At 48.3% G+C, this 23,875-nt stretch overlaps 1 protein-coding gene across 1 annotated transcript; it reads left to right on the forward strand.

Annotated features, from left to right (window-relative positions):
- Positions 1 to 6,707: 6,707 nt before the first annotated feature.
- LOC126523388 (uncharacterized) lies at positions 6,708 to 21,439 on the forward strand. The gene is made up of 5 exons (XM_055066724.2): positions 6,708 to 6,842; positions 8,532 to 8,686; positions 12,011 to 12,081; positions 19,953 to 20,024; positions 21,228 to 21,439. Exons 1-5 carry the CDS (start codon positions 6,708 to 6,710, stop codon positions 21,377 to 21,379), a joined length of 585 nt encoding a protein of 194 aa, XP_054922699.1. The 3' UTR covers positions 21,380 to 21,439.
- Positions 21,440 to 23,875: the final 2,436 nt, after the last annotated feature.

Consider the following 23,875-nt stretch of genomic DNA (forward strand, 5'->3'; position numbering starts at 1 on the left):
TCGGATGGCGCCAAACAAGAGATAAAAGAGGGGAAAACCAGCGTTGTCATGGCGTGACGAGTTGTGGGCAAACGTCCCATAAGCAAGGCGCTGTCCCAATCACGGTGGTCTGAGGAAGCGTACATGGAAATCATAGTGGTCAGCGTGCGGTTGAGGCGTTCGGTTAGTCGATTGTTTTGCGAATTGTGGGCAGTGGTTAGCTTGTGACGTATGGAACACGAATGAAGAAGGTCGTCCACGACCTGGGACAGAAATGAGCGACCATGGTCGGTCAGCAGCTGTGGAGGAGCACCATGGATGAAGAATAACGTGGTAAAGTAGAAATTGCACAACGTCAGTGGCACAGCTTGTCGGAAATACCCGTGTGATAGCGTATCGTGTTGCGTAGTCCATATCTACGGCAATCCGCTTATTGGCAGTCAGGGATGTTGGGAACGGCCCGGTGAGATCAAGTCCGACGCGGTAGAACAGGACACCGGGAGTGTCTATTGGTTGAAGAGGACCGGCCGGTGACAAGGATGGATGCTTGTGGCGCTGGCAGGACTCACAAGCGGCAACGTATCGGCGCACATAGCGGTGGAGGCCGGGCCAAAAGAATCGACGCCGAACGTGATCGTATGTGCGTGTTGTTCCGAGATGTCCAGCGGTTGGGGCGTCATGAAGCTGTTCGAGAACAGTGGAACGGGGTGTTTCGGGAATAACCAATACAAGCTATGGACCATGGGAGCTGGTGTTGCGTCTGTATAAGATGCCGTCACGAAGCACGAATAATTGTAGGGACAGGACAGAGTGATGAGAGCGTAGACGGTGTATAATTGACTGCAAATTGGCATCGCGCAGCTGTTCGCTGCGTATGTCGGTTAAATCGGATATCGCGAAGACACACGCGTCCGAATCGTGCGCTGATAAGCGGGAAGAACCACGAGATGACGGGATAGGCAGTCCGCATCCAGGTGCAGTCTGCCAGACTTGTAAGTGACGTGAAAGTTGTATTTTGCAGTTTCAGCGCCCAGCGACCAAGTCGTCCGGTGGGATCTTTGAGGGAAGACAACCAGCAAAGCGCATGGTGGTCTGGGATGACCGAAAACGTGCGGCCGAACAAGCATCGCCGCAACTTGCCGACAGTCCAAACTAGTGCGAGGCACTCGGGCTCAGTGATCGAAAATTTGCACTCTGAAGAGGAAAGAAGGCGACATGCACAGGCGATGACGCGGTCTCGTCATTGTTGCTGCTGGGCGAGAACAGCGCCGATGTCATGTCCACTGGTGTCGGTACGGAGTTCAGTTGGGGCTGAAGGGTCAAAATGGGCCAAGATGGGTGGTGACGTAAGGAAAAGACACTTTGTGGACGCATGTGTTAGCGCTGTAACAATTTTCAAATCAAGTATGCACCAACTCGCCTAGTAAGATGTTTTAATGACGTAAGCAAAGTCGTGAGCGTGTGTAACGCAGTGGCCTGTTCGGGACCCCAAGAAAAAGACGTCCTTCAAAGCTTGCGTGAGTCGACGGGCAACGTCGGCGAAGTTCTTGACAAAACGTCGCAAATAGGAGCACGAGCTGACAAAGCTCCGTACGTCTTTAGTGGAACGTGACATAGGAAAGTCTTTGACAACGCGAAATTTTTTCTGGATCAGGTTGCACGCCTTCAGCACTCACAAGGCTGTCAAGCACAGTGATTTCGCGGCGGCCAAAACGGCATTTGGCAGAGTTAAGCTGAAGGCCTGCTTGCCGGGAAACTTCAAGAGCTGCCGACAAGCGGCTAAGGTGGCTTTCAAACGTCGGTGAGAAGACGATGACATCGTCAAGGTAACAGAGGCACGTTGACCATTTGTATCCACGAAGCAGGGAGTCCATCATCCTTTCAGATGTGCCTGGGGCATTACACAGCCCAAAGGGCATTACCTTAAACTGGTAAAGCCCATCGGGGGCAACAAACACGGTCTTTTCACGGTCTTGATCATCGACTGATATATGCCAGTATCCTGACGTCAAGTCGATAGAAAAGAAATAGGCAGAGCCGTGTAGACAGTCGAGAACGTCATCGATCCGCGGGAGAGGGTAGACGTCCATGCGCGTTACTTTGTTTAAGTGGCGGTACTCTATGCAGAAGCACCAGCTCCCATCTTTCTTTTTGACTAGGATGACTGGTGATGCTCATGGACTGCATGCAGGTTCAATGACGCCCTTGGTGAGCATCTTGTCGACTTCATGCTCTATTACTTCCCGCTCGGCATAGGACACGCGATAAGGACGTCGTCTGATTGGGTTGGCGTCCCCAGAATTGATTTTATGAGTGACCACAGATGTATGTCCCAAAGGACGTTCGTTGAAGTCAAAGATGTCGCGGTAGGACTTGAATATGCGCCGCATATCGGCTGTGTGAGAGGGAAGGAGGTCAGGCGCTACCATCTTGTGAATTTCACCGTCGACGAGGTTGTGCGAGGGAGGGGAAGGGGTAGAGGACAAAGAAGCGTCGGTGAAGAATGCAGAAACGGCACACTCATCGATAGAAGAGATGTAGATTAGAGTCGTGCCATCTGGGATAAGTTGCGTACAATAGCTAAAGTTCAATATGGGCCGTTCGATTATACGTAACGTTAATACGGGTGTGAGCAAGAGCGACGTTTTTGGCGAATAAGACGTCAACGATCGGGGTTAGATGTAATCGCCATCGGGAATGGGTGGAAAAGACCACAAGTTCACACATATAACGGCATGAGGCGGTAGACGAACGTAATCTGTTGCATCGACGACACGCCTGCCAAATCCTTTGACCACACTGCTGACCAGAAGGTACCTGATAGACGTTAAAGTGGATGACACAAATGTTGTTGCTCTAGTGGATACTGCGGCTCAGATTTCAGTGATGAATTTGGAGCTTCGTCCCCGCCTTAAGAAGGTCGTAACACCACCCACAGTGCCGTTCATTCGCATCGCTGATGGTGGAACGTTTCCCGTGCCATGGATGTGCTCCGCACCAATAAGCGTTGCTGACCGATCCACAAGTGTACTACTTGCCGTGCTGGAGAAATGCTCCCATAAACTCATCCTCGGTGAGGATATTCTGTCTGCTCATTCTGCCCTTATTGATTCTGGAACCGGCTTGCTTCAGCTAGACCTACCGTGCTACCATGACGCTCCTACTGCACGCCAACCCCGCTTGTGCTCACTGGATTATTTATTTTATTTCATTTGCCTTTATTTCCATAAACACACAATTTATGGGGGATTTCAGGAAAAAGTTGCTCGCAGCAACTTCACGTTCATTGAACCTGGTCTGAGGGCAGCAGGAACAGCCACAGGCACTGATTCAGCACCAACAATCAGTGTCTGTGGCTGCTCCTGCAGCCCTCATACCGGGTTTAAGGCCCGTCAAGTTGCTGCGTGTATTTGTATCTGAACCACGTGCATTTACCATATCCGTAACCGAATTGCTCCGTCAGCATTTAGAGAAGGCGCAACATGTCTCCAGCCTCTGATCTTTTCTATCTTACCTTTCATAATTTGCTGGTGTGGGATCCACACCACGAAAGCATGTTCCAAAATAGAATGATCAAATGTTTTATAAGCGATCAGGCTAACATCCGTAGTAGCCCGCTGCCATTTTTTTCGTTGGTAAGAACAAGTTTTGTTTAGCCTTCGGGAAAATGACTTAAACACGTGAATACCACTGCACTGTACGTTCTTCGGCGACGCCAAAATACTTAAAACGGCGTAGATCATTTCGAGCACCTTCCCCAATGTTATATGTGAATAAAAGCTTATATTTCCCCTTGTTATATGCAGACGTGTCGTCTTATCCTAATTGACTTTCATGTCCCATTGTTTACGCCGTGAACAGAACTCATGAAGGCCCTCATTTAGCTTAATTCGAGCTCGCGTATATGTTGTTGGCGAACAAACTAAACAATCATCAGCAAAAAACTTGACTTCATTAGGTGCATATCAAGCAACACTTAACGATTCTGTACCTCTTTTGTCAAAGTGGGACACAGCCATTCTGGTGGATTGGCCATGAACAGGCACATTCCAAGTGGAGCGTACCGACTCAATAAATCAAGGAAAGTAATGTAAATCAACAAATAAATAATGATCAGCGAAACACTTTATTAGGTGGATATCAAACAACATTCAGGCATTCCGTACCCCTTCTGTCACAGTGAGACAGAGCCATTGTGGAGGATTGGCCAAGAACGGGCACACTCCCAGCAGCACGCGCTGTATGGCTAAATAAAAGAAAGTAAAGTAAATCAACCATTTCGGCAAATATGAGTAACTATCCCGTTAACAGATCGGTGCACTTCAAACCAGGAAGCGCGACATACTGCGATGTGTCGTGCAGTGCAGCGGTCATCCGCGTCACGAACCAATCGGAGCCTCGCTGACGCTGGACCAGTCAGCCATACGAGCCTGACAGCTTGTCGCCGCCACTGTTGCCCGGCCTGTCGAATCCTCGGCTCAAGAAAAAGTGGTCGGTGTCGCCTAGAGCGATTTGGGCGAGTGACGCACCTCTTTATTTGAATAATGCAGCGGGAAAACGGATACCTGAGACCTTATAACGTACAGCTATTCCAATATGTTTTTATTCCAATCTCCTGATGTCAAATTTGCGTAACCTCCGACGCAAGCACCGGGCGGTCACCCACATGGTTGTCTGAACAGACCGATCAAGCGCTCTCCTCGTTCATAGGAGGTCACTTTTGTTTGCTCGTAAAACGAATAACATTGCCTACACTGAACGGCTTGTCTTATCCAATTGGCTGACAAGAGGCGAGGACCACGCTCAATTAGAGAGGGATTCGATAGGGCCGAGCCACTGCACTGAAAATCGATAGTGGGTTGAAGAGGGCGGCGCCGGTGTCTGCGATTGGTCCGCTTTCCCTTACTTAGCTTGCGGTGGCTGGTCGAAAATCTCGGTGGCATGCAACGGAACCTTAAGATTGACGCTAAAACAGATTCTCAGCAAAAAAGAGTTGGCAGAACGAGGTCGTAAACGTGCCCGAAGTGCTTGAAAACGTTACACGACCACGCAAGAAGTTTTATTATACGCAAATAAACCCATGCCCTCCGGCTGGTGCGAGTAGCCAGCACATCAGCGATCGGAGGCAGCCATCTTTTATTGCTTTTGGAACGGGGCAGCATGCGGCTATTCAGAAGAAAATTCAGTTTTGTTCGGCATATTAATGCATCCTTAATGCGTAAACGTCACTTTGACGGAGCGAGGTTTTGCGGTTTTGTGAGGTCGCATGACAGGCAGGTGAGGTGGGTGCAGCCAGAAAACTTTTGACCAATGGTCGAGGGCTAATGGCTAAAAGGCGTCGAGTCATAAATAACTATTTTTCTATTGTTCGGTCAAATAATGCATAATCAGTGTGGACACGTCACATCAGATGGGGAGCTATCGCGGTTTTCGTGACGCGGCGTGACAGGCAGGTGAAGTGGGGGCAGTCCAAAAAAGTTTTGACCAATCGCGGTGGGCTGATTACAGAATTGGAATAGAAAAGTTTGGAATACTTTTACGTCATAGCGCCCCTGCCTCGTGGAAGCTGTACACATTTTTGTAAGTGCGCTTTAGTGACTGGCTAATTAAAACTGCTGCTCTTACCTGCGCGAAAAATAGGTGTGAAATACGGACAAACCGTCGGCACGGCAACGCGCGGCGATGTTTCAGGTGAAGCCGGCGTACTGAACGCCCTGTTGAATTTGCACAGTTGTGTACCTTGTGACCGGAACCGTACACACTGTTTGCATAGCAGCGAAAATGTGCAAGAACGCGGTGCGGCAGGCGACCAAGAGCCGACGCGTACGTATGCCTCGCAACGGCGACCGAAACCTTACGGCAGCACAGAGTTGTGGTCATTATGCGACTTCCCTCATAAGTTTGGAAAGCATGCCTTTCCAATTACCCACCTCTTTTTCAATCCGGATGGTAAGAAAGTTAAGGATATTTGTCTAGAGTTGGCGAAAGTTAGAAACAATAATTTTTTTTCATTCATTTCTTGCGATTTCACATCTCTACTAGTAACGATCCTATGAGTAGGCTCTTTTCTTATTGCTTTCTCAATATCTCATTTAGAAGTAATGCTAGATAAGCGCGTTAAGTGGCTGTTAATAAGCTAAGCGTCAGCTTTCTTTTAATCAATTGCATTATATACTCCCTCTATCAGTGAACAGAACAACGCGACGATTACCCCTGGCGTTGAGGAAATCAGTACAAAAATGAATAAAATACCCTGAGTAAACAGACCATTTCACAGAAATGTGTTTATTTACAACTTTTCTCTCGCGAGGTCATTCACCTCGCTCCACATCGCGCGCACGTCTCGATTGTTGTGAATTCCGCAAGCGTGCGTGCAATAGTGCCGCTGGAAATGAAGCTGCAATGTTCCAGACACGTGTTCCAAAAACACACACACGCACACGCACAAAAAAAGAACAGAAATGTTGATCGTGCTTAATGGTCCGAACGTGCTATGCCGCACCACGTGCGTGAAAGTGGCACAAGCGATGCGCCACAGGTGTGACCCCGACTGTTTTATGCCTCAAGAGTGAGTTCACTCAACCTTTGCCACGACTGAGGCACGTGCGAGATGCCGCGCTAAATGTGCTATATAAATCTCAGCACCCTGCAATTAAGCAGCTTTCCAGCTACCAATTTGGCCGCCATACTTCGGACCTTCGCTTCCGTGTACGTCCGTGTTCCCCGTCATGGCTTCGGCATGGCTTATTTTGGCCGTCTTGTGTGCGCTTGGCGCGCGCTGCAGGGTGGGTTCTGCAGCACTCACCGCGGAGGCATCGTCGTTCCGGAGGCCCGATCTGGCCGCCTACCAGGGTGTCGAAAAGGTGAGCTCGCTGGGAGATCAACAGTTTGACGGTATGACTGGCTTCCAGGCGACAACAGACGTCCAGGCATTCAGAAAGCTGTGCTGAACATATTGCCTACCCAACATGCTTTACTTTCCAGAGTTCGAGCATTTGCTAAAGTGCCTCGATATCAATAACAGCGCGACCAAGTCGCTTAATGCTCGATAAAAGTAAACCCGCTCAAGTCCAGTTAATAGGAAATATTCTAAATGGATTTTCCTGGAAACATTAGCCGCGTCCGCCATTTTTCTGACGACCTAGTTTCGTGTCTGCTGTACGCGGCAAAGTTCGACCATCGTCACGCGTGCGGTTATTTAGGACTCTAAGCTCGAACAGTCCTCTTCATCGTTCAGCGATTATTCAACGGAAAAGTTCACTTTGCCGCCTCGAATAGCAGCACTACGGGCTTTTGCAGCCCGAGATATTCGTCCAGATGGCATTTCCAAGAGGCACGCTGCTTTGCAACCGAAACCTACACCGAGCCTCTTTCTGCGGCGACCTGCGCTTCGAACTTTTAATAAGTGCCACGAAAAATGGGTAATTCAATCTCACGTATTGGCGACAAGCCTCTAAAGAGCTAAGTTGTATAATGCCCCATGTTCGCAGCGCCTTGAAGAAAACACGTCGCACGGGAAACGTGAAAGATCCTATAGAAGTAGTGGAACATGCTGTTCGTCGAAGATGATGATAAATGTCCACGCACGCAACCATCGAGAGTGTTCGTTGCTCTGTTCGCGTTGGATTCTCGCTTACAGTGTGCTAACTGAAATTGTGACAGTCACGTCGCGTGGCCTACGCAGGCTGTTAATTCCAGCTGAATATAATTGGCATTCGCCACTGGGTCACGAGGAATGGCTACCGGGGTTGCTCTTATGGGCTTCGTCAAATTTGTCATCTGTTCAGCTCTGCATGGCTCGCAGGGCTCTTACGACATCGTTGACTAGCTCGGTATACGCCAGCAAAGCGAAATCCAACAAGTTGGCGGAAGTTGACGCTGTGCACATCAGAACAGCCGGGTTTTGTTCAGTGTGTCCTGAAACCCGAGCTTGTCAGTTAAATTTTCCGAGATTTTTAGATTTCGTCTTTAATTTCGGGCTCGGTCGGTCTCACTCGCTAAGTGCATGTGAAAGTATAGATGCAGGACTTTCCGAAGCGTGAAACGCGGAACACTGTTCATGTTATTTCCTTTCGTGTGACCATCATCATCATCAAAGTCTTCTTCGCTTTCCCTTTCTCCTTTTGTTTTTCTTTTTTCGCTACCGAACTCTGAGTAGCAAGCTAGATCATAGTAGTTCAGGCTTTTCTCTCAGATTATATATATATATATATATATATATATATATATATATATATATATTTGTGTGTGTATATTGCAGCTGTACAGCAAGAGGATAGAGAAACAATGTATTTTGCCGTAGTTTCATTTGCCTTCACACAAAGAGAGTACACGTTTATTGTCGAGCAAGGGCAGAGTTCTTCGCCCGCGATGGACAGTTTCCTCATGCAAGGAGTCATCGACGCTTTTAAGCTGGAGCGTCCCACCTCTTTCTCACCAATGATGCTGCACAAGCTGACAAAGAAGGATCGAAATAGTCGCAAGCGATACGCCTTGAAAACGGTTGCAAAAGGTTGTAGTTTGTACTAGGTGCATGCATCCACTGATCGCAGTGCACGTCTCCGGGTGCCACCTGGTATGTTCTCTACCGAAACGAGAAAGAAGGATCCTTCGGAGCGCATGACAACTGCCTGAGGGACACCCAGATGAGCAAGGTGGTCGATGCGAAGGGCCGGTTCCGCGTGCGCTACGGTTATGGCCACGAAAGGTGCGTATCGACTCACCTTCGGTGTCACGAACTTCGTGGCCTTAGAAGACCGCTGCAGGAACTCAGTACAACCGTACAGGTTTGCGCAGTCTTATATCATTATACGCATCTTCGTTGAAATGTCAACCCTATCAGCTACACATTTGAGTCATAATTTGAACCCTCTCGCAGTAAAGCACGACGTTTGATTGAAAACGAGCTCTAGGAGAAAAGCCGTGCCAAAACTGAACACTCGTTGTCGCGCTTGCCGCTAGTGTATACGAATAGAAGAACAAAAATGCTTGCGCATCCATGTATTTCTGGGGACCCGATGCGCAAGATCCTATTGTCGCATGGTAGGCTCCACCGCTCAAGCTGCGGTTATACATCTTCACGTCGAGTAGGGTGGATGCCCTATTGCAAAACCGAGTGCCACAGGGACCCAGTGCGCCGGATTATGGGCCCAGTGCAGCACGCTGGTTGCTGGGAAGGCGCGGCGTACTGGGAGGCACTGGCTACGCGTGCGAAAAACAGCTCTAACGCGTTAAATATGCGGTACCTGGACACCGTATATGTTCTTTTGAATACGGAAAGCAACAAAGAGCGTTTTAGTGCAATAAAAAAAACGTAAAAATAAAAGTGCTCCCAATCGCAAGCCTGGCACTTTACCGCTACGTCACGCTAGCAGACTGAAACAGACGGATAATTTGCCATGTTAAAGCCGAGAAGCAGTTTGTTTCGCAGTGCTACGTCTCGTACAGACATGGTTGATGCGCTATTGCCCAGCAACTAAAACTCACGCCTTTACCAGAAAGAAAAAGTTGCTGTCCGTACTCAGCAGTATGTTTGGAAGTGCCAGAACATCGATTTTCACTTGCGATTGCTATTTTAACTTCCAAAAAAGTCCTAAATGAACCGCCGACCCGGGACGGTGTATGGACTGTTACTGCCGATTTCGATAGCCGTTTCTTGTTCTTCACGCAAAGGATATGAAACGTTTCCTTAGTTCAGTGATGCCTTTCAGTCAACACGCCTGTCTAGTCATATATATTCGTCAGAGAAGCGCAGGCTAGTGCTGGGAGCCTGCGGCGATAGCACATATACCTGTGTTTATGACGCGTCACATCGGCGGTCATCGCTTTTTGTGCTGGCACTGTAGACATGAAAAAATTGTTTATTTAAGGACACCGATGCGAAAGCTGAAATATAGAGTGATTTATCTTTGTTAGAGTTCTTGATTCCCGAGCCTAGACGCGCCGATAGCGTGAGGACGGACTCGGCGGATACGCTAGGCCTAAGCTTCGGTGGGGACCGATCTCGGCGCGGGTGGCTGGCGAAAGCTAAAATGTGTGTGTTTGAGCCTCAGAACTTTTTTTAGTACAATAGGAAAGTGGAAGCGCACGAATCACCCCAGCTTTCTTATCGGTGCGATAATATCAGTCAGCGATAGGCTTCGAACTCGGGGTCCGTTCGCGCGCGTCTGAACGACTTCTGCATTTCATGTCCACTCCACAACACTGCGACAATGGTGACAACTCCCAGTCATAAGTTACGTGCGAACAACTAAAAAACGCGGCGTCCTCTGCGTTTACGTGGTTTCATTCAAGAATTTAGCTATCCGCCCAGTCAAAAGAAAAAATGAAAAAAAAAGGCCGAAAGTGATCTGTTTCAAATGTCCACGAATAAACAGGGCAGCTCACGCACCTTTATTCCAAACTGCGACACGAAATAGGGTTTTATAACCCCAAGATATAGCGTTATTTAGGACAAGAGACTAGTACCAAGCGATGAAATTGTATAAAGCATTTAATATTTAGCACCGCTCGTCCTTGCGTACTGGAACCAGCGCGGCACAAACACAACCAGCGCAGTTTCCAGTGCGAACCGGCGAACTGCAGCGAGAACCAGCGCCTGTACAGCACAAACCAGTGCGCCCCAGCGTCATGGCAGTGGAACCAGCGTCTCTTCCAGTGTGACCCAGCTCTTGTCCAGCGTTCTCACTGGTGTCCCAGTGAGTCTCAGCGAGTACCAGCGTACCCAGTGCGACCCAGCGCCAAAAAGCGCGCTGGTTTCACACTGGAAGACGCTGGTTTTTGCAATAGGGTGGGGCAGCCCGTACGGGGACGTACGTGCGAAATGAGCCGCACCACTAAATTATAACAATTTGCGCTGACGGCACGTTTCATCCGACGGGCAGGAGCTCATTCAAGCACACAAACGGGGCTTTTGTTCCCCGAATGACGTTTTTCAAAATATGGGGCCCATTTTAAGCGCAATAATTTTGCTGTTATCGTTGGAGGTTTTGCGTAATTACCGGGTGCCAATCTTTCCCATGTGCTGTGCGTTGACAACCGGTGTTGAGTCTTCTTGCAGTGAGCAGTATTCGTCAGCATGCTTCCGGTAAACTGTTGGCACCAAACAGAAATACTGACCGTATGCGTAACGCAATTGCTGCTGGAATAAGCAATGTTTACTGTTGCAGGGCATGACATTGAAAAGTGTAAAGGCCGCATCGCAACAGACTACATATCGAAGGAGGTGCTCGGGCAAGCTTACTTCTACTGTGTAACCAAAGGAACTTCTTTCTAATAATAGACTATATAAGGCTAAAATGGCTGCGGGCCGCTTCATAGACTGCAGGCGTCAGAGAAATCAAACGCAGTGATTGCCTTGGTTCGCCGAACCATACGTTCGTTTGCAGGCGCCGAAACTACTCTGCCATTTATAATTCGTATATCATTGAATTCGACTAAATTTCATGTGACGTTATGCACACTATCGTCTATAGCCGACAAATACTTTTCTTTAAATGCAAACAGAATGAATCACTTATGTAAAAGAGGCAATATTCTGGCAGTTTTTTTAATAACTACATCTGACAATAGTTGACGGTGAGAAGCCCCGCCAGCGGAGGCACCGCTAAACGAAGTACATTTACTTTCAAGGAGAGAACGTTGAATCAAGTTTCGTAGCCAGTGGTGCAGTGAACAATATGAAGTGCTCGCATTTTATCCGATAAAACACTACAGCCTTTATTTCTAAACAAGAGCTGCATGAACTTCAAAATACCGAATGTTCAGAAAAAAAAGACAAAACAAGCAAAAGAAATACAGGTGGAACTGAGAAATAAGCTCTGTGGCCATGTGTTGCCCACATGCCAATAAACGTCTCCCGGCCACAAGTTGCTAGCTGATTCATTGCGCATTGAGTTTCAGCTTAAGAATAAAGTCGTTTTGTTAATCTAGTCAGAATGTTGCGTTCAAGTGGCCACTTTACAAAGCACGTTCTGCCCTGTGTAGTTCTGTGGTATGGAGAACTTGACGCTCTTCCCTTGCATCTTTACAGGAACGCTACGTTCACATACAAGTCTTCTGATGGACGAAGTTATAACATCTTGCAGACTCAGTTGGATGGCGGTGAGTAATATGCGTAGCCTGATGGTTCTGGTTCTCAGTGGAACGAATAGAGCAGGTAAAAAGTAGAAAGAAAAAAAAAAATTTTATTTCGTCCTGAAAGGCGCAGCACCGATTGCGATAGAAAATTAGTGAACAGCTGTGCGAAGTACGGGTACCCAGTTTAGCATCCTCATAAACTTGTAAATATTCGCCCCGACGCGGACGAAACGTCGAAAGCACAGCGCATACGCAGCTACCGGCACTACGCGCACTCTGCAAATACCGCAGATCGTTTCGAATATGAGGCGCCCGCGCGGACGCGCACTTTGCCCACAACGCAGCTCACTTTCGAGACACACAAGCACCGGCAACTCGCCCTTACGGCGTCCGCCAAGGGCGTCTACTACGGCATCCGCCAATCGCGGGGCAAAAGCCGTAGCAGACGCTGCAGTTGTCTCCCCTCTGTTCGTAGCGGTGGGTGAGAAATAAAATGGCTGTGGCTTAGCTAAGGTTAAGCCCAGGATGCGAAGCATACTAGCCTTTATTTTAGTTGTTGAACCACTGTTTAGCCTGGTGAACTGCTGTTGCTTGGCTATATTTGGTTCGGCTAGACGAAGAAACAACTCATGCGTTACTCTGCTTCGCCTTCAAGAGTTACACCCGCCAAGGGGTGTAAGACAATGGGCTACGGCGCAGCGACTACGCGCCGCGCATTGGACGCGGTGAGCGTCGAGCAACGCAGCGTTCGGCGCGGCAACGAAATGTGCGCCTGAGCAAGCGATGCACGCCTGAGCCTTAGAAACAGCTCGTTTCTAAGGCAACACCGCGTTCACTAGAGGCGCTTTTGTACCGCTTTGAAGCATCGTACTCGTGGCTCAGTGGTAGCGTCTCCGTCTCACACTCCGGAGACCCTGGTCAAAGCCACCTAGAAAAAAATGTAAGGCCTCCGCATCACCTCCTCTCCCCTCTCAATACGTCACGAGAGTCGGATGGTAGCGGTGGATGGGGGAGCGCTGCGTTTCTAGAACGCGGCGCGCGTTCTGAAAACAAATTTTCTCCGTGGCTGCAACGCTAGAGCGGCAACGCGTGGAGCATTTGCTTGGTGGCTTTGGTGGGGCATGCTGCACCGTAAACGCGATTGCTTTTCTTCGATTGTGCGTGGTTCGTCGTACACGGAAGCGCAACGATGCCTGGCTGTTGTTGCGCACCAAACTGCAAGTCCAATTATGACGGAGGACAAAGTGTCCGAGTGCACAAGTTCCCATCTGACCAAGCCACTCGGGAAGCATGGACGAGAGCAGTTCCTCGGAAGGACTTCTCGCCAACGAAGTACACAGTGGTAAGTATTTCTTCTCTCTATTGTTATTCTGGGTTTCCAGACGAATAGGTTTCGTCAGCATAGTGCGCAATGCATTCGTGCACGCGTGCACAATAGATGGGTCTCTGCACCTGTCGACGCGCTTGTAAATTCAACATTTTCGTCGAGCTTCAAACCTGTAACGGCTTGTTTTTTTTTTTTATTTATTTCAGCTCTGTGAAAAGCATTTCTTGCCATCGGATTACTTGAAGACGACATCTTACACGGACGTCAAGACAGGAAAAGTGGTCGAAGTTGCCATGAAAAACATCCGTCTGAAGAAAACTGCAGTTCCGAGCTTGTTTCCCAATTGCCCTGCCTATTTATCGCGTCCGCAAGTGTGCGTTCGAGAAGCGCCGGCTGCCAAAAGAGCGCGCTTGGAAGCCACATATTTGCAAAAAGCAATAATGCTTTTTCAGCAAACCCAAGCAGAAGAGGACGCCAAAAATCTGGTTGGTAGCTTTGCGGACTTGCTGAAGGCCTTGCCAAGCTTTCAGTGTTCGGACTTCTGGACAGTTTTGAACAAGGGCACCAAGGTTTTCTTTTTGGACTTGTCACTTCAATCTGCTCCTGCAGTCCATACTTCGGTGATCGTGTCCACAGACCTGCGCGTCGAAGTATTTTTTGGTGAAACGGGTGTGAGGAAGTGTGGTGATGTTTTAGTTCCTGAAAAGCTGTGCGACTTGAGAGATTTGAAAAGTGTGTTACACATGATCGAACAGACACGTAAGGATATCAGCACTGAGCGTTCTGAAAAGGCCCGTCATCTACTGACATTGGTTTCGACATTGCTAGAGGAAGTAAGTGCAAAACTTTTCGCATGCGAGTTCCAAGAATGGCATTTGGAAGTGCTTAAATTCTTGAAGAGTCAAGTTGATCTTGTTTTGAATGATGCTGGCCGATATCCCCCCGATTTATTGTTTTCTGCTAGCCTTTTGTTCACAATTTCACCTCATGCATATAGATTCCTGAGAAGTTCGATGAAGCTTAAGATGCCGCATCCTGATACGATCAGAAGACTGTGTTCATCGTACGATGTACGCCCTGAAACGGAGCAGCAAGAATGTAGCTTTCTTTCCTATGCAAAGCGTATTGTAAGCACATATAAAGAGCATGAAAAGACTGTAACGTTGATGATTGATGAGATTCACCTTCAATCATTTTTTGATTACAAGGCTGGGTTCGTTACTGGTGCTGCGGTAAATTCATCGACTGCAGCAAAAACTGCCCACGTATTTATGATACTGAGCCTGCTTTCTTCAAACAAGGATATTGTACACATCCTTCCTGTGGCACAAATCGATGCTAAGGCGCTGCACCACTTCTTTCGGAAAATTGTTCTTGATCTAGAGGCATCTGGTTTTAGAATAATCGCAGTGATCTCGGACAATAACTCCATAAACAGAAAAGCCATGTCCTACTTCGCTAAGCAGGCAAGTGTCAGCATTGTTTACCAGCATCCTGCTGACCCATCATGACCCCTGTTTTTTGTGGTGGACCCAGTTCACATACTAAAGTGTATAAGAAATAATTGGCTGAATCAAAGAAACATTGGCAAATGCATGTACTTTCCTGAACCGAAGAGTGATGAGGCTGAACCAAAGATACTTCCAGCATCTTTCAAGGTATTATGCCAGCTGCACGAAGCTGAAAAGCATGAGCTCTTGAAGCTAGCACCAACGCTCACTTTCAAGGCACTGAACCCCTCAAACATGGAACGGCAGAACGTTAAACTGGCCTTAAAGATTTTTAACTCATCTACTGTTGCTGCTCTCAGTGTTGCAACGTTTCAGCATGCAAAGGAAACCTCTCAATATGTCGAGACCATTTTGACTTGGTGGAACATTGTTAACGTCAAGACGCCAAGAAAAGGACAGCGGTTGCGAGATCAATTGCAAGGTCCAATAGTTTCATCGTCATGTCCCCAACTAGAATTCTTAGAGAGAATAGTTCATGGCTTGATCACTGGAGAAGCCTCGAACATGACAATGGCCGCTTGACACGTGAAACGCACATAGCTTTCAGCCACACTACCCATGCCTTGCACGAACTTGCCATATACTGTCTCAAAGAGCTTCATTTCGAGTATGTTCTTTTGGGCAAATTTCAAACTGATAGCTTAGAGGATCGCTTTGGAAAGTACCGGCAATTGTCTGGTGCCAATTACCACGTGTCTATAAGGCAGATATATGAATCTGAAAACAAATTGCGTTTGCAGAAGGTTCTGGACCTGCCAGATTTGGACATTCTACTACCACCGAGCGCGAACACGTTGGAGACAAGTGTAGATTCAGGAAACGGCCAGTTTCAAGTCACTGTGACCGACTCCGACATTGAGAAAAAAACGTCAAGATAACGGCACTAACCTATGTTGCCGGCTATTGTGCCCATGCAGCTCTAAAAAAGCTGACATGCGCATCTTGCAGTGAAAGCCTTGTGATGCAAGACGTCGATCTAGATGACCCTGAGAATGCATTAATCACGAAGATGACAAGGGGTGGCCTGCAGTTTCCGCGAGCAGTTGTAGTTAATGCTGTACTCTTTACTGAAATTATATTGGACAAACTCAGGACACCAGAATATGCCGTACGATTTTTCAGCCTTCCTAGGCAGAAAGATACCTTTGTCGGCCTTGTGTTCGCTACCCTTCATGACTTTGAGGATGTCGATGTGTGTGATTTCGGTCATCCTGCACAGGAGGTAATGGGGCATGTTGTAAGTGCTGCAGCGAATACACTGCTGAACAGCTTGTGCCGCACAGAAAACGACAAATTACGCAACGCCAAGAACGACCGAAAATTGCAGACCTTGAAGGCCTAAGATGTTTCTCATTATTTATTTTTTATTCATGAAGCTCTGTCTTGTTGAACATCTACGTATGTTTGTGTTGACAGAACCCTTGTAAAAAGAAACCTGTGGCGTAGCTAGGACTTATTTGCCTACATTATCAAAATGTAAACCCTGCATTTTGGCCAATTCAAATGTTATTTGAGTGCATTGTGCTACCTGTGTATGATTCGAACTCTCCATGCTACCGCAATCCATTAATTGCATGTTTTCCTTTAGGACTGAGAGTAGGCCTCTCATTTTTTACTTACTTTTCACCATTATCTCAGTATTTTATGAAGACCAATAAGGTCTGCAAACAAGGCGGGTGGAAATAAAATAACCACAAGAAATGGTACAACAAAGACGGAAGCTTATTCTATTTGAGAATTAGTTGTGCGTGACCCTGTAATAATAAAATTTTAACAATAAAATGAACCTCGATATTCGTGTGTCCAGCGAGGACTGTTTTACGCAATGCAAGAGTGAGAATGATAATTGTATATGGAAGATTTAAAATGTTTGTTTCTGAATGCAGTTCTTATCATTTGTGAATAAAGTATATTCTGTGTCTTCAATATGCAGTTTTCCTCTTTCTTTCTTTCCGTCTAAGGTTAAAGTGACTAAGCTGCATGCAGTTTGGTTGTCTTAGTCCCGACCAAACATCACAAGCACAATAAGGCAGGTCGTGTTGTGATACACGCAAAAAAGAAATGTCGCCAGGCAAGTAATCTAAAGAAGGCATGAAATAATGTTGCTTTCTATGGTGGTGTTGACTGCGGTGAACCAGCGGCTCCCCCTTATTTTTTGCGTCAGCTATACGTGTCTTGCTTTCGAACCGAAGCATATGCATTTAAAAGGTGCTGTCACTTTAAGGACAGCACTAATTTTCCCATGCCATAGTATCCGCGACGCGCAGAGAGACACCCTGCAAGCGCAACGAACCTAGGCGCGGAGACGCCGACGGCGTCGACTGTCCGGCTCATCCGACTAGCATGACGTCACACCGGTGTGCAGAGGCCTTACTTCTTTTTCTAGGTGGCTTTGCCCTGGTTCGATTCCCACCCAGCCCATCTTGCAAGAGTTGAGCCCGGCTTGCAGCTGTTGTGACGTCAGTGCCCTAGCGGGAGGAGCGGGAGTTAGGCCGCAGTACCATCTGTGCGACCGCAGGCGAGCGCACGAGCTGAGACCCGGCTATGTAGCTACGCGGCCGCAAGCGAGCGCACGAGTTGAGCCTCCGCTTTTGCAGCTGTTATGACGTCATATGGTAGCTACGCGGCCGCGCGCGGCGCAGCAAGGAAGAGCGTGGTTGTGCGGCTAGTATGCTTCGCATAAAACATCGAGGCACACTAGCAGCCGCCGAACACTTCCGGCCCGCGTCCCTTGGTCGCGCACGCTCGATTAAACGGCGTTCGCTGGCTCACCCTCACATGTTCTCGCTCGCATATGTAGCATACGGTGCGCGACGACGGTTTTATCGCCCTTGGACTTTACACGGAACCTCACGGCTACGCCGACGGCAGGTATGCGCCTGGACAAGGGCCTATGTTGCGCTTGTCCTTGTTGCCCTTTTGTGCCCCGCGTCTACTCCTGCGCTAGTCATTTAGTATATATATAATTTCTGTCGCAATATAACATCTGCTACCGGCTTAGCTTGTACCGCGGATAACTTACGGCTATTTTCCCACTTCCTCTCGTTTCCCAGTTTCAACCAACCCATCGCTCACCGAAGTTGACGAGAGAAGAGAAACGACCTATGTTGCTGCAAACACACTATAAACGACAGAATCGGTTGCTTCAGGGCGCATCAACAGTGTTCCCGTCGAATCACGCACTCTTAATTCACATATTAAAACATGTTTAATGAACGATTTCAAATTACAAGGCCTTTAGTACACAAACATTATCTTCGTGGGGGAAGAGGACTGATATCCTAATCCAGCAGGTATCCCACCTGTACATAGTACCAGAATTCTTGTTTTAACAGTTTTGCGCACGTTAGCGCGAGCACCTTGTATACAGGCGTGAATTTTACGTTTTATTGCAAGAGCAGTGACAAGCACATTTGTGACGCGTTCGACCAGTCGTACTGTCATGCTGTCTATGCCCGCATGAGCGGCCCGCACGAGGAGAATCACCACGTCTCGAAGGGCGCAAGGTGCGCTTGGCTGCAAGAGCGACGAAGCCAAGCGCTTGCACCGGGACGGTCCGCTCAATCGGTGTCACTCCCCGCAGGGCAGCGTTGTGCTTTCCGCCGCTGGCAGCAACGCTGCGCACCCTCAGATTAGTATTCCTGCCGAACGCACGAGCGCTGCAAACCAGACTGTGCTGCATACGATGGTCTGAACGAAACGGAGGGCAACAGTTCAATCTAAATATCTCATCGTTTCGCTGGGTGCGTCCCAACACCGACGGTTTTCCTTCGGTTTCGTCTCGTGCAGCGCCGAGTTGCGACGCCCGCAACGTAGCTGGTGGCTCTCCTCTTAAAACCACTGTTCGGAGACGCCTTCAGCGGAACGCTAAACTTCACAATCGCTTTCAGTGGTGGCACTCTCTTTAGTGGTAGTAGGTGTTCAAGGTCTCTGCTGCCACCTAGCCCTATTCTGACCGCGTTTCTTCTTGATACCGGGATTTCCGAGCATATCCTCCAATATATCTGCATACAGCGTACGATAGCTATGAGCACAGAGAATATGAGCCCAGGCGTGCATACTCTGACCAGTGTCTCGAGCGAAATGGATTTGGTTGCAAAATAAAATGGGCCGACGGTTACGCTTCATGGTAATGTGATCATTCAGCGCAGCTGCTGCCTTATTTGAAGAACGGGCAGCCGCATTCAGAGCACGCAGTGCCGAACGGAGGCGCACACCGCGGTCCGCTGCTACTGAGCCGGCGCTCCGGCGACGCACCATCTAACCATACTATAGTGGGTCCCCGCCGCGGAGAGCGGGGGGCGGGGGAGAATTAGCAATCATTATTTATTGTTTCTTCTGAGCTGGGGTGAGAAAATGGCTGGATAACAGGGGCATTGAGTAGAGGACACAAACTAATTCACTCACAGACAGGCTTCAATGTGGCTGCACAAGGTTTGGGTGCGAAGTAGAAGGAAGGGGATGAAGTGCTATAACTGTTTTTCGAGTCACCGTTATGGCACTGCGCCAGGTAAGGGGAGTATAGGGCAAGGGTGGAGCCGGGAGAAGGACAGCCAGGTGCAAGCACTGCCAGAGGCGACAAATCCCTCTGAGTCACGCGCCCCGAAAACGATGAAGCGAGAGACACCGCTGAGAGCCATAGAGCCACGCGACGCGGAGACGGAGGAGCGGAGAGCCGTGGATCACGCGCGAGGTGGAGAGGAGCACCCGCCGCCGGTACCGTCGCAGTGCCACGACAGCGGCAGACGGAACAGCGAGGGCGGAGTGGGCGCTAGCATCGAGAGTCACCGCAACGGCGCTGCCCGCAGGAAGGGTGCGAGAGGATAGGCGAGAACCCATGATCCGGCTTTGTAGGACAAGGGCAGAGCAAGGCTGGCGCCGTGCGCGAGAGATGACGGCAGGAGCGCGCTGGCGCCGGCTACGGGGCTGGTTACGGCGAGGCACAACGGCGAAGCCGACGGTGATGCAAAACGCGGGAACAGCCTCTAATGAGCTGCGCTATAAAAATGCGCGATAGAGTTTAGTTTCATGCTAGTTTTCTGCCTCGTTTCATGCAGTTTCTGGTGTAGGAAAGTACGACATGCTCTTCGTGGACTGTGCCCACTGCAAGATCGTGAAGGACCAAAAAAGTAAGTATACGCTGGTTAAATGTATACGTTTAGGTTTCAGGATCTCTAAACTGTATCGTATGAAAAGCGGTTATTGTTTAAAAAGGAAGATATTGCCCTTTGTGTTGTATATCACCTTCTACGTCGCATGACGCATACACACTACACAAATAGGATGCGTCAGTGGTTGTGGTACAAGTACAATAAGAGGCGCGAATGAGCTAGGTAGGCGAAGGTGGGTTAAGCGCCCGCTGATATTTGCTGCTTTTTACCACCGTGGTGACATTGAATAAGTCAAACCTAAGTGAAGCGAGAGTAAGAAGACAAAGGCTCATTGAAAAAAAAAAAGATGAAGGAAAGCCCTGTATATGCTTCAGCGGAAAGTCCTTAGTATTGTTACATATAAAATATTTGTTCTGATTAGTACAGTCTTTGAAGACAATATTGTACAGAGCAAACATACAAGACATATGGACATATAAGACAATGGTCATATACCTACATGCCACTGGCGTACAATTATCTGGATTTATTAGTCGGATAACAATATATAAGAACCATGGAGAAAAGACAAGGTTGAGAATGGTGTGTTTCATTGTATTAACGAGGCATTCCTGATCCACAAGGCTGCAGATACCTCTGTAAACGGATCTCCACAGCGTCGCGTTCACTTGCGCGCACGTATTCACCACGCCTTTCCTCTCCCTTTTTTTCATCTCTCTCTCCCTCTCTGTCAGGAATAAAGTCTCATATAACCTTGTAGAGTAGCGCACTCTCTCTCACTGTGTCCTGTGTTTTCGTTCTGCAGAAATAATTTTTTTCAGAAAGAAACGTCGAATATTTTCAGGCCGCTCACCTAAGGAGAGATGTTCATGTATGCGTGAGCGTCCATAGTCTCTGCTCTTCACATGCAAACAATTTTTGCATGCTAATCACTACATGCCGTAGCTTTGCACTCATTTTTTCGTCTCGTTTGCATATAATGCAGTTCCGAGGTTCCCATAATAAATAACTAGAAGTTACCGTCTGCGTACGTTATGTTTTGTTTAGTCGCTCTGGAACCACTCAATACAACGGGCGGACGAGAATCGGATAAAGCTTGGAATGTTAGCGCAAGTGGTTGTTTTGCCCATTCTAATTGGCAAGATCGGCTATGCATTTCAATATGACTGGAGGCTTAAAACAGATGGCTCTTTACCTAAAATATCCCGCCCCACTTCGCAGGCTCCAAATGTCTGATTTCGGTGCGAGAATCTTCCCTCCGGCACGGCGTTCCCCGGCATTGCCACTTTCTCTACGACCTGCTCTGCGGGACATCGCCGAAGTACCAGGTCTCGGACTCGAGCTGCCTCGACAACGATGCGAAGTTGGGCTAAAGGATTTCAGAACGAGAGTTCTCTCGCTAGCGCAGACCCTTGGATACAGAACAGCACATAATAAACGGTTTGCACGAGAATCATGTGCACACATCTTCGGCTCTTGCGCTATTTCTGTTTACTGTATGACCCTGTCGGCTCGAAAGGACGTTCCGGGGCAGGCATCTGTGATATGTTTTGCACCATCAGGACGTAGAGCCGACATAGTGTGCAAGGACATCGTTTCCTGGCTGGTAAAGCGTGGGAAACGGCACCGGGCTTGGACTTGAATAAAACAGATGGCGTGCGTGGTTCGACGATTAATGGGGCAGACGGACGTTCCGGATGAATACGGGCTTGGGAGGGATGCGGGCTAAGGGAGGTGGGGTATTCTGCTAGTGTACACCTAGTGAACATGTCGACTGTGTCTGCTGATAACGTTCTGATTGGCTGGCCTGGGGTACGTGAGGCAAAGAGACAGGCGCTCAAGAACAATAAGCGCTTCAGAAGCCGACAAAATGGACGTGTCGACTAGGTGGACATTTAGAGAATACCCGACCCTCTAGGGCCGCATCACACTTATAGAAAAGCCAACTCCCTCCCCACCCCCCTGTTGGCCATTGCGCGAAACCGCTGCTGCTACGTTGCTAGTGGAAAGGGCATATGCCATCAGTGTCCGGAGTGGGTGGAAGACGTGAGTTCAAAATCATTGTGACCAAATTTGTCGGGGCCTGAACAGACAGTCATCAGCACCGATAGGTTTTCATTCGAACTGGTGTATTTAATGCGATTTGCACTTTAGGGACAGTCACGCATATTTCGGAACTATCTATATTCGCGCCCATCTGTGTGTCTGGATCTCTAGCCATGTTCCCACCAACGTGGGTTGCTGGGTAGTGCGTAGTCTAATGGGTATGCTGATGTGTTAAGTGAAGCGGGTTCCAAACCAATCGTCGCTTTACAAGTTGGTTTACTTGGTGTGTGCAACAGCGTATGCGTCTTCTATCAAGCTGTTTCACGGCAAGTTGGTTCACTGGGTTTGTGCCACTGGGTAAGTGCGAATGGTGAGTGTAGGTAGCGAACTTCAGTGACGAAAATTATTTAATATTTGTCCGAATCGAACCTGGTAATGTATATCACTGCGATCTCCTCCTATGATATATTAAGACATGCGCCTGGCACGAACTTCTATGTGGCACCGCTAGATGGAGTAGCGTTTCCGGAGGTAAGCGTAAGAGAAGAGTTCGGCTGCAGTACGTGCCTTATACATGACCAAGCACGGTATCTCGCTACATCGTTTCAATGCTAACAGTATCAACGTCGGCGGTCTTCGTAAGATGTTTCCTGCCAAAATTTTATTTCTTTCTCTATTGTATTGACATTCGGATCCGTAGGTATGTTAATACATATTGCGTTATTAGGCGTTCTGCTTTGTTGCCCAGCTGTTTACAAGCCGCGTTTCCTTTTTTTCACAGAATAATAACTTCGTAAAAGTAGCATTATAGACGAGAAATAGACACCCGAGTTCATATTTCGCAGGGATCTCAGAGTTTTCCTAGCACAGAAGTCCCAATGTGGGTATAGAGCGTCCCTTCATGGGCACCGCCATATTGTGGACACTGTGGTGTCATCTAGGGGCAGTCGGCATACTTGCTTGGGCGAGCACTCCGTGTTGTATGCCAGGAATACCCTTGACGGCAGTTTGTGACGGTTGTTCTAGCATCGCGCGGTTTATTTAGTGTGACGTGGCGTCGTCTACTTGGGAAACTGTTCTTAGAAGCGTACTGAAGTTTTTAGGTCGGCATGTACGGAATTTTTGCTGTTGTTCAGACGGACGAAGCACCGAGCCCGATATGTGTGCGCGTGTTAATATGAGATAACAATCATCCTCGGAGATCAGTTTTCCATTTCAGAAAATTTGTTTCAATAACGTAACCTTACGGCAGCATTCTCACTGTAGTTCTAAGCTGTGGTGTAGCAGCAATGAGTGGTTCCGAAACATGACAATACGAATAGCGTTGATACCGTTCTGCTACAGAAGAGGTTGTGCTGTTTACTTCGGCAGGAATTCAGATTGTTATCTGTAGGTACATTGCGTGACAACATCTTTGTTCGATGAGGCTTTCACCAACGACTAAAATCGTTTTCGTCATTAATAACAGCAAACTGTACAGTGTGGATCACACTTGTCGAGTGGTCGAATGAACCTCTGCGCACAGTGCGAATTTTCGAAGCAGTTTTAGATGCTGGGTTATCGACAGGCTTGTTCTATATAGAACGTGGGCCAAGCATGAGGAATGACCACGCCATGTTTTATTGTGGCGTTAGCACGTTTTACAGCGTGAGCTGTTGTGGGCTCATTCCATATCCGTTACGGTTGGCGATGTTCTCCACCGCCACCGCCACCATCGGCGTCCGTCGCAGCTATCGCCAGGCTTCTACCCACAATGGGGGAATGGCGAAGAAATGGTAGGATTGTCTTGAGGAGGAAAAGGAAGGTTAACGAGACGTATACAA

This window comes from Dermacentor andersoni, chromosome 6 (genome assembly GCF_023375885.2).
Source record: "Dermacentor andersoni chromosome 6, qqDerAnde1_hic_scaffold, whole genome shotgun sequence".
Classification (NCBI taxonomy): domain Eukaryota; kingdom Metazoa; phylum Arthropoda; class Arachnida; order Ixodida; family Ixodidae; genus Dermacentor; species Dermacentor andersoni.